Here is an 11129-nt window from a genome sequence, read left to right as displayed (position 1 = left end):
GAATATTAATTAAGCAATACGTGCATGATGTGTACGTGTCCAAATTTGAAATTTTGGTTTACTTGAAGTAATACATTATCCATGAATTACTGTATATTAATTTATTGGTCTAAAGATTTGGAATATGGTATGATACTGGCGAGCTTTAGTTAGACAGTTCGTTTTAGCAATAATAACTACAATCAAACATTCCATATTTGCATGTGTGATTAAGTTCCCAGATTAAAGAGTGTGATATTGTTGAAGTGGTCTAATGCTTGGTTTTTGTGGAGATGGGATACTCGAGATTTGGTGAGAGGAGGTATTAAGATGGAGGATTGGAAATGGGATGCATAAACAACCTTGATGGGTTATGATTGATACCCTTCTTGTACTGCATGTTGTTCACCAGGAGTATAAGGGTATGAATTCTTTATGTGATGATATGTATGAGGCCTTCGTGTATGCTAAGGAACGTATAGTTTTGGAGTTTCGTCATGTTTGTAGAGAGGCTATTAGAGCCGCTCATTATTTAACTAATTTCGTTGTTTGGTCTAATAGTGTAATGATCTGAAAGTCGAATTTTTTTATCAAATTCACAGATATTGTTCATCGTAATTTAATGGTATAATCTTTCGTTTTTTCCTTTAAAAAAACAAAATTAACAAAAATGAAATAGTAAGGACACAAATGTTCATTTTTTCCCGTTGTTACCAACGGCGAACACAGGTGAGGAGGAGGGCGGTTTTAGTCCTCACCAAGTTTTTTTATTCTTATAAAATCTCAAATTTTCAGATTTTGCGTGAAATTTTATGCAAAAATTGTTATCATCAAACTATATCATAAATAAATTCTTCTAAAAATCTTGAACTCAAACTCCAAAAAATGCAATCGATCCCTATCAAAAAGAATTCTGCATCTTCCCTTGATCGTTAGAACTATAAATTTTAATTTACAAAATATAATATTTAAAGTATAAGCAAGTTGTAAAATTAAAATTCCAATACATGCTTTAAAATCTTAATATTCTTGTTAGTTAAAGCTCGAACGAATCTGAGCGTTAGCATTTTGATTATGGAATCTTTTAGCAAAGTTGGAATAAAATACAGCTTAATTCGACTACATGATGATTTATGAGAACAAGACAAGCTACTCAAAAGTTTACTTCAAGATCACATTCATGATTCACGTACACTTTTTATTTAATTTTAATTAGCATTTTCACTCCGTCCAATACACAGAGAAACTTTTTTATATTTATATAAAATTAATATCAATTCAGTTATTATATTAATAGCTATAATAAAAAATTAGTTTTAATTAAATATATTTAAGCTGAATATTGAGAAAATAAAAAAATAAAAAAAATTAACAATAATAAAAATTGATATTATGAAAAGTAGAGGTGTCAAACGGTACGGCCCGACCCGAACCCACCGAGCTTTCGACATTTATCAGGTCGGGCCGGGCCGGGCCGAAATCAGATCGGGCTGCCAAATGCTAGGCCCAGCCCACCCTTCTCGGGCCATCGGGCGGACGGGCCGAACCCGCCCATAATTTTTTTTAAATCTTACTTTTTTGTGTTACAAAAATAATGAAAAATCACCACACAAGAAATATATATCAGACTCGCTGTTATAGTGTAATTAATTATTCAAGTGTTTGCATGTGAGAAATGTATTTGCTGATATATCAGCAAATCCCAAGTCTTCGATAGTCGATACTAGCTAGTTAAGCTATCACCACACATCCAGTTGAAAGAAATATAGTTGCTGAAATATATTGATGACATATTATGATATTTTCTACAGTTGATAAATCACCACACAGGAAGAACTTGATACAGATTTCATAAGATTATTATAACTATCACCTACTTGTATCATAATTTTGATTTCCTCATTCCTTCAAGTCATCGATACTAGTTTAAGTACTTGAGCTACTGAATATATTAAACATATTGAACTACTAAAATAAAGCTACATCACCTTTTCGCTTTTAAACATATTAAGCTACTCAACAATAATTAAACATACTAATTAGCTACTGAACATATTAACTATTAAGCTACTGAATTATATTTTCTGTTTAGCCGCACACTACGTTACCTTTGGAGAGAGAGGAGGTCCGCCGCGGTGGACCTTACACAGTCGGCGGCGGCGCGGCAACAGCAGCGGCGTCAACGGATTAAATTGGGGGAGAGGTGAAGAAGATGGAGGAGAAGAACGCTGACTGCGTGCGCGACAAGAACAGATTAATTTGAAATTATGTTTAATTTTAATTTTATAAATTAAAACTTTTAAAGTATATAATTTAAATATTACTCCCTCCGTCCCAATAAAAGTGGCCACATTTCCATTTTGGTTGTCCCATTAAAAGTGGCCACTTTCTAAAAGTAGTAATATTAGTATTTAATTAAGCTCACTTAACTAAAATTAGGATTGTCTAATTAAATCCCATTTATTTACCTCTCTCACTCACCTCTCTCTCATTTCTCTCTCACTTATCATTCACCACACTCAACACCATCGACACCGCCTCCTTCTTCCCCGGCGAAGAGCACCGCCGTCAGCCACGACCGCCGGCCACCCCTTGTGGCGTCGCCTGTCACCTTCTCGACTCTCTCTCTCTCTCGTCTCTCACCTCTTCTCCCTCAGATGACACAACACCCTCGCCTGTCACCTTCTCAACTCCCTCTCTCGTCTCTCACCTCGTCGGCGGCGAGGGTTTGCACTTGTTTGGCCGTCGGAAGTCGACGAATCGGAGGGCGGCGCGGGTTAGCTCTTTGCCGCCGCCGCCGATTTGGGGCTAGGGCTTTTCCGCTGATTTGGGGCTAGGGCTTTGCCGCCGCCGTTGGCTGTCAGAAGTCGATGCCGCTCCAGTCGACGCCGTCTCTCCTCCGCTCCGCCTCTCCAGTCGGCGTTGCCTCTCTTCTCAGGCCTTACGCCATAGAAACGCCCACGGGAGGAGCACTAGATCTCGTCTCAAAAACCACCGCCTCTCCGCCGCTCTGTAACTTCAGACGAAGTCGACATCTTCGTGGGATTTAAGATTTTGCTTCATTTTTTGTTTGAGATTTGCTTCATTTTTTGAAGATTTTTGCAAGATTTGAGATGGTTTGCTTCATTTTTTGAAGATTTTCGTGGGATGGTTTTCTTCATTTTTTGAAGATTTTTGCAAGATTTGAGATGATTTGTGCTGATTTTTTGTTAAATTGATTTGGCTAAAAAACCCCCTCATTTTTGTGGATGATTTCTGCCATCGCCGGAAGTCTGATTTGGGGATGATTTCAGGCGGCTGGTTCGACGGCAGATAGAGGACGGCGAGGGCCGACCGCCGGCGCCGGCGCCACTGTCACCGTCGCCCAAATGCAGTGAATGCAGTGAGAGGAAGAAGAAGTTTTAATTAAATCCTTAATTTTGGTGGACCACAATTAATTAAACATAACTATCTCCTTCTTAATCTCCGTGCCCAAAAAAAAGTGGCAACTTTTATTGGGACGGAGGGAGTAGTAAATTAATTTCGGGCGGCCTGAAAACCCCGGGCTTTTTAGCCCGATCAGCCCAGCAGGCTCACTGGGCGGGTTTTTTAGACCCAATTTTTTATGGGCTTCAATTTTTAGAGCCCAGCCCACGCCAGCACTAAACCCCGGCGGGCCGGATCGATTTTGACAGCTCTAATGAAAAGGCAAAGATAATAAGTTAAAAAAATAAATAATAGATTTATTAAAAAAAAAGATGAGAGAGGAGAGAGTTTTTTTTTAAATAATATTTAAATAAATATAACTTTTAGATTTTTAGATCAAATATTTATATAAAATATACAAAATAAAGCTCTTATCGAGTTCTTTAATTTGATATGCATATTAAATATTTTATAATTAGTCAAAATTTATAATTTTAAAAAGAAATAAAACAAAAAAGAAGTAAAAAGATAAAGAAAATAGAAATAAAAAAAATATATAGTTTACAAATAAACTTTTAATTTTATTATAAGTATTACAAAAATTACTGCTCAATTTTAAAACTGATTTCAAATTAAAAGTTATATTTTCCTATTGGGTTAATTCTCTCTAAATCCTTAAACTATAGTCATTTTTCGTTTTTTCCCTCAATCTTTGAACTTCCCACAGAAAATCATCAACTTTCAATTTTTTCTAATTATCCCATGTCGGGTTCTCTGGCCAATTTTGGAATCGGAATTTTCTTATGTGGCAATTGTCATTTCATACGTGGCGGTACGTGGCTCCAACGTGGACTCTTAATGCCTAATCACCTAATACGACGTCGTTTAATGGTTGGGGGTAAATGGCGCTAATAATATGAATGGTCACCACCAACTTCTGCAAACACATACCCGCATAACACAAGAGAGGAAGTTGAATTGAAAGCAAAGCAAAGCTCCTCCTGCTCGTTTCTGGTTCATCGGCGACGAGGTGCGAAGTGTTGATCGGCGACGAAGTAATGGCAGAAAGGTTAGTGATTACTTTTCCTCTTTAATCCCCGAAAATATTTTTGAACTTCTTTCCTTGATGCTGATTTCGTATGTAGTTAAAATTGTAATGGAAGAATAATTTTTTATTACTGATTTCGTATGTTACAATTTTAATCATTCATTGCATGTTGAGTTTGAGTGAAATAGAAACTGAAGTTCGAAGGGTTTGTTTTTGTTGTTGCAGTTTCGATCTATTTATACACCATGGCGGGTTCTTTAGTTGGGTAGGAAGCCATCAACTTTATGTTGGTGGTAAGACACTACTCAAAGATGGACTAGATGCTGATAGGTTTGGTTTTCTTGACATTGATGATGAGGTACAGAAATTAGGTTATGGTGTTTGGGCTGCCTTCATGTTTCGAACTCCGCTGACAGAAGACTAAAAGAGTGAGGTATGATCCGAAGCAGAGTCATAAGGATCTTAACGTTGTACTCGGTATGCGATTTGAAAATGGATGGCAAGCAAGGGATGCACTTACTCAGTGTGCAATAGAGAATGGCTGGTACATTCGGTTCAAGATGGTTAGTGCTACATTGATGGAAGCAAAGTGCAGCCCACCATGCCAATGGAGATGCTACGGTAGTACTACCAAAGGGGCTAGAGTCTTTAAGATTAAGACTGTCAGAGGGACCGAGACACACAAAACTTGCCCAAGATACATGAATAACAAGCTTGTTACTGCACCTTGGATTGCAAAGCAGTATCTAAATGTATTCCGAGCGAGGCCAGGTATGAAAGTGTTTGATTTGAAGCAAGATATACTGCATAGGTATTCGGTTAATGTGAGTAAGGCTAGATTATACAATGGCAAAGCCTTAGCATTACAACTCAAGAAAGTCGACCATCATGAAGCATTTTCAAGCTATAAGTCTTATTCCAGCTTCTATCTTTTGTAATAGCAGTAGAGATGGTTAACATACTCTCTTATTGATGTTTTATGCCCATTTTGTGGCTGGTATTTATATAGCTTTTGTACCAAACACTTGCTCCATTTTGATGTTGGTTTAATGGACATGATTATAGTCTAAATTCATCTTCTTTCATTGGCAAAAAAACAGATGCGTCATTACATAACATTAAGCTCAAAAGGTACAAGTGGATAACATCCTTCATTACATTAAGATTGAACCCTTAAATACATAGCCTAAAATCAGAAAATTTGAAGGAGTTAACTTCATTATGCACAAGTCAAAAAACTTAACACTTCAACAAACTACTTCCATGCTATTGCCCAATAAATGAGGAAACAAATCATGATCAATTTGAGTAGCTTGTAATGGCATTTCAATTTTTTCAAATCATTCCTCAATACTTCGATTTCTTCCTCTGCCATATCTCTTTCATGACGAACTTTGTTGACACACCCTCTCTGGAATGTTGACATTTCTGGATCAATCCAATCAAAAAATCGGCAGTCGAGTTCCTACACAGCAAGGCTCAATCGCAGTGACTACTAAAGGCGAAAGTGAGGGAAAATTGCTAACAAAATCAAGCTAATAACCCACCTGATGATGGTACCGACAACAATAATAACGCCATAACGGATTGGCCGTCGTCCTCGACGTCAAAATCACGGCAGGCACCTTGCAATTACACATCTTCTGTTGATTTTTCTCAAAATCGTATTTTGAGGTGGAGCTGCCGGAAGATCGATTCAACCCCATGCTAGAACTGCGAATTCTTCAGTTTTTGGAAACGCACAAGATAGTTTCTTCAATCCTTGCAAGATTTCAAGGAATTCGTCAGATTTATGGAATGAGGGTTTACGTGCGAGAGCCCTAATTTTAATTGAAGAAGAACAAGCTAAAAACGACGTCGTTTATGTACATTACATATTGCGTCGTTTTATTAAGAATCCGGCGAGTCCACGTCATTTAATTCCGGTTCCACGTGTGATCGAAATTGGCCGGAAAACCCGACATGGGATAATTAGGAAAAATTGAAAGTTGATGATTTTCTGTGGGAAGTTCAAAGATTGAGGGAGAAAACGGAAAATGACTATAGTTTAAGGATTTAGAGAGAATTAACCCTTTTCTATTTCGATATCTATATGAGTAAATTGATTATAAAAATTTATACGATGCGCGCGTGTGCATTGTTTCCAAAACTCGAAAAGAAAATTAGATATAAATTTATTAGATCTAAAAGCAACGTGTGGCTGCTTAAGGATCACAAAACATGCACTAAGAAAAACAAAAGGCACTATTTTTGAGTCTTCACATCACTGGTTCATCATCTCCACCAAATTAAAGAGAGAAAAAAAAAATCGATGATGGAAAATATTGAAAAGATTAATCACCACAACACCAAATTCATCGACGAAAATGGGCAGTTACAAACAATCAAAATTCCAGTAGTTCAAGACTTGGCCCGACTGAAGACCATACCCGAAGAGTTCATCCAAAATCCGGTTGCAGCCCACCCGTTTCCTTCCAACGCCTTGCTTGACGCGATAGACATGGCAAAACTCCGGAGCAAGTCGGGTCGGGTCATGGAGCTGAGGAAACTGGGCAGCATCTGCGGGGAATGGGGTATGTTTACGATCCGAAACCACGGGTTGGATCCACGGGTTATGGAGGAGGTGGAACAAGTAGTGAAGGAATTCTTCGAGCTGCCGTTCGAGGAGAAAAAATCGAGTGTGGGAACGTACATGGATGCGGATAACATGGGATATGGCCGGAATTTCTTCAAGTCGAAGCTCCAGCCGTTGGATTGGATTGATCGCTTGACTATGAGGGCGGCTCCGGTGGGCTCTGCCGACGGCCTCCGAGTTTGGCCCAATAATCCACCCAATTTCAGGTACTTGGGATTTATTTTTATCAAATTAAAAAAATTATTTTCTAGACAAAATCTTGGAAGATTTCTCTGCATATCTTTGTAAGATACGTTATATTTCTTTATTCTTTCTTCTTTTTCTATTTTAATTCTTCTAAAAAATTATTAATTTTGATTTATCAAAAAATATTCAATATGAATGTAAATTAAAGATTACAAAAAGATCATTAATTCAATATAAAAATTATAAGAGGTGATCTTGAATACAACCGGGTTGACCCGCACCCAGACCCTGACCGACATCCTAATTCGGACCCGCATCTTGACCCAAATTAGGGGTGAGCAAATTGAACTGGATCCAAATAATCGAACCGAACCATTGGTATTTGGTCGGTTTGATTCGATTTTGAATTGTTTTGGTTTCAGATCGGTTCTAATTTTAAAAAAATTGAATTTTTTTTTGTTGGATCGGTTTTGTATTTAAAAGATTCGGATGGAACGGAACTGACCAAATTTTTTTAATTTAATAATTTATTATACTTACAATTTGATCATAATTGAACTTGGTTAATGGATAGGTAAATATTATATTAATTTATGGTAAATATTTGAGTTGAGGTTGATTTAATTTATTTTGTTATAAAATTCTCATTAACAGATAATATGTTTGTAAAATAAAAACATTAAATAGTATATCAAAGTTTGGTTAAACTGAAAATCAAACCGAAACCGAAGTAAATATGGTTTGGATCGGATCAGTTGGAAGGAGAATTTTGGTTTGGATCGGTTGACATTTTTTTAAGTTTGGATGATTTGGTTTTAAGAGATCAGATCGGTTTCAACCGAACCAACTGATTGTTCACCCCTAACCCAAATCGTGTAAATGACACTATTCGGTTATACAAATGACACTGCCTGTAATTGACACTATTCTGTTATACAAATGATGTTGTGTATAAAGGATACTATAACATTGTAAATGACACTGCGTATAATTGACACTATTCAGAAATATAAACGACAATTCTTGTAATTCTCACTATAAGATTGTAAATTACACTATAATATTTTAAATGATACTATAAGATTGAAAATGACACTATAATATTTCAAAATGTTACAGTATGATTTGTATAATCGAACAATATCAATTATAGGCAGTGTCATTTGTATAATCTAATAGTTTTATTTACACGATTTGAGTCAGGATGCGGCTCAGGATCTGAGTGCGGGTCAATATTATCATTAAGTTAATTGATAATATTGTTACTATACATTATTTTAAATCAAATACTACTATTTAAATTAACATAATTTTTTATACCAATTAGTCTAACTAAATAATTATATTTTGACATTTTTATATAATTTATTTAAATAAATAAATATATCGTGGACCGTGCATCGCATGGGATGTCGTACTAGTTTAGGATTAAGTAGAACTAGTACGCCATTTGTGTTATGCACATGAATTATCATGATACCTCACATAATATATATTAATTTAATATGATAATATTAAAATTTAATGTTAAATGTATATAGATAATTTATACTCCCTCTGTTCCGTAAGAGAGTATCGTTTGGGGGATGATCTCTTCTCAGTTCTCACCTTTTATTCCTTTTTCTTTTTTGGCTCAATAAGGACGTGCCAGCCAACCACCCATAGAAATGGGCTCTGCTATTCTTGATCTGAAGAGACGATGGGAGTATATATTAGTAGATGTATTTTATAGAAAAAATCTATATGTATATACCTTTTTAATATACAATTTGAAAAATTAATTAATAATCAATTAATTGGATGACAATTCGAAAAAGTTTGAATACATATGATTATAATTTATATTTAAATTTTTTTTAAGTAATAAAAGATTTAAGTAATATATTATCATCAACTAATGTGTTATATCTATAAAATAAGAAAAGAGAGAAATAAAAGATTTAAGTCATATATTGGCTAACAATTTGACAGGTTTGTATTTGCTTGTTTTTTTTTTTTTTTTCCTCTTTCTTTTCAAAGAGGATCAATAATGATTTCTCATTTCTCCCTTTGGTCACTCGAAACTCCCCCCTATTGATTAGAGGAGAACCGTCTAACTAATTGAGTTGCGCTTCATTGTCTTTCGTAGTATTTGCTTGGTTGCTAGCAACATTTTTTCTTTTCAAAAAAAATGTGGTCAACATTTTGAATTTGATTTTCAATTATACATTTTTTCAAATTCAATTTTATCATTCAAATTGAATTTATTTACACACTTTTCTATTTTTGTATATATAAAGACTCTAAATGTAATTTCTTAATTTTAATTATTATTTATTACTTCCTCCGTCTCCCAAAAGTTTGCCTCAAGGGGAACGACACGAGAATGAATAAAAGCTACTAGAAAGTTAAATGATAGTGACGTTGTGTATAAAAATAGTGTTTAAACAGTTATAATTATAAAGTTGATGGTGAAGTCATGTACAAAATAAAAGATAAATAGATTGGGGCAAACTTTTTTAGGACACCCTAAAAAGAAAATTAGAGTAAATATTTTGGGGACGGAGGGAGTAATTTTTAATTATTATTTATTAATTTTTACTGAATTTTATTTACCAATTTAGCATTGCATAACATCATACTTAATATACATTCGTGGAATTTAGTACTCCCTTCATTCCATTAGGCTTGTCCCATTTCTTTTGGCCACGATTATTAAGGAGTGTTAAATTAGTGTAATAAAAGTGTGTAAAGGTGTGTGGCAATATTATTTATAGTGTAAAATCATTATAAAAAATAGAAACAGGACAAGATCAATGGGACAACCCAAAAAGAAAAACAGGACAAGATCAATGGGACGAATGGAGTATATACTTAAGGGAGTATATCAATAGGACAAGATCAATGAGACAGAGGAAGTAGTATATACTTTGAATATTTGAAAATTGAAGTATGGAAGACAAACCTTTTCTAATTATGCCTACCATGGTAACAAATTTACTCATACTATTCCAAATGTGGCATGGCAGGCCAACCCTAGAGAATTATGTGAAGGCTGCTCGAGAAGTTCATGACGAACTTCTCGAAGCCCTTGCAGAAGCCATCTCACTCGATACACACTCTTTTTTACAATATTTTGATCCACACACGAGTGAGATCAACGTTCGTATAAACCATTATCCGTCTTGCCCCCAACCCGATTTAACAATAGGCTTGGTCCCACACACGGACGCTGCTGCCCTGACTCTCTTGACTCAATTTGGATCCGAAAATGGGCTCCAAGTAATGAAGGACAATCAATGGATCACAGTGCCATGGCCATGCGACTCATTGCTCATAAATGTTGGAGATTGCATTGAAATAATGAGTAACGGGAGGCTCAAGAGCTCGTGGCACCGGGCCGTGGCCCAACCAGATATGGGCCGGTTCTCGGTCGCGTTGTTTTACAGGCCACCAAGGGGAGCTGAGTTTGGGCCTGCAAATGATGGTGAGCCCAATAAGTATAAGAAAGTTGTTGTGGGGGAATATTTGGACCACTTTTACGAAGTAAGCCCAACAGTTACTAAACAAGCCATAATGTTTGCCAAATTTAATTAATTATTGTGAAAAATAATTTGAACCATTGTTCATTTGTAAGTATGGGTTGATAGTATTTCCAAAAATAAAATGTAACCTTTTCATCTATTTACACACGTGCCAATATAAGTTGATTTCACTATTTTTTTTTAAGAGAAAGGGGTTCTTTTTTCTTCTTCTTAATTGATGAATAAATAATTTTAAAGACCGTATGATGGTGAACTCAAATTTATGACCTTTTGATCTTAAATATTAACGACTTTACCACTAGAATAATATACGCAGATATAAAAGAAGGTTTCTTCTCGTTCTTTGAGATTC

The 11129-nt window shown here is 35.5% G+C and overlaps 1 protein-coding gene across 1 annotated transcript; it reads left to right on the top strand.

The window, feature by feature from the left end:
- Positions 1–6632: 6632 nt before the first annotated feature.
- On the top strand, positions 6633–10916 carry LOC131017913 (protein SRG1-like). The gene is made up of 2 exons (XM_057946654.1): positions 6633–7273; positions 10262–10916. Exons 1-2 carry the CDS (start codon positions 6744–6746, stop codon positions 10827–10829), a joined length of 1098 nt encoding a protein of 365 aa, XP_057802637.1. The 5' UTR covers positions 6633–6743; the 3' UTR covers positions 10830–10916.
- Positions 10917–11129: the final 213 nt, after the last annotated feature.

This window comes from Salvia miltiorrhiza, chromosome 1 (genome assembly GCF_028751815.1).
Source record: "Salvia miltiorrhiza cultivar Shanhuang (shh) chromosome 1, IMPLAD_Smil_shh, whole genome shotgun sequence".
Classification (NCBI taxonomy): domain Eukaryota; kingdom Viridiplantae; phylum Streptophyta; class Magnoliopsida; order Lamiales; family Lamiaceae; genus Salvia; species Salvia miltiorrhiza.
Note: the sequence above shows the minus strand (reverse complement) of the source record. Positions and strands in the feature narration are given on the sequence as shown.

Bases quoted from the DNA above. Each gene is read 5' to 3' on its own strand.
- LOC131017913 (XM_057946654.1), top strand. From the start codon at position 6,744: ATGATGGAAAATATTGAAAAGATTAATCACCACAACACCAAATTCATC. The intron at 7,274-10,261 runs GTACTTGGGATT...GTGGCATGGCAG, and splicing joins AATAATCCACCCAATTTCAG to GCCAACCCTAGAGAATTATG.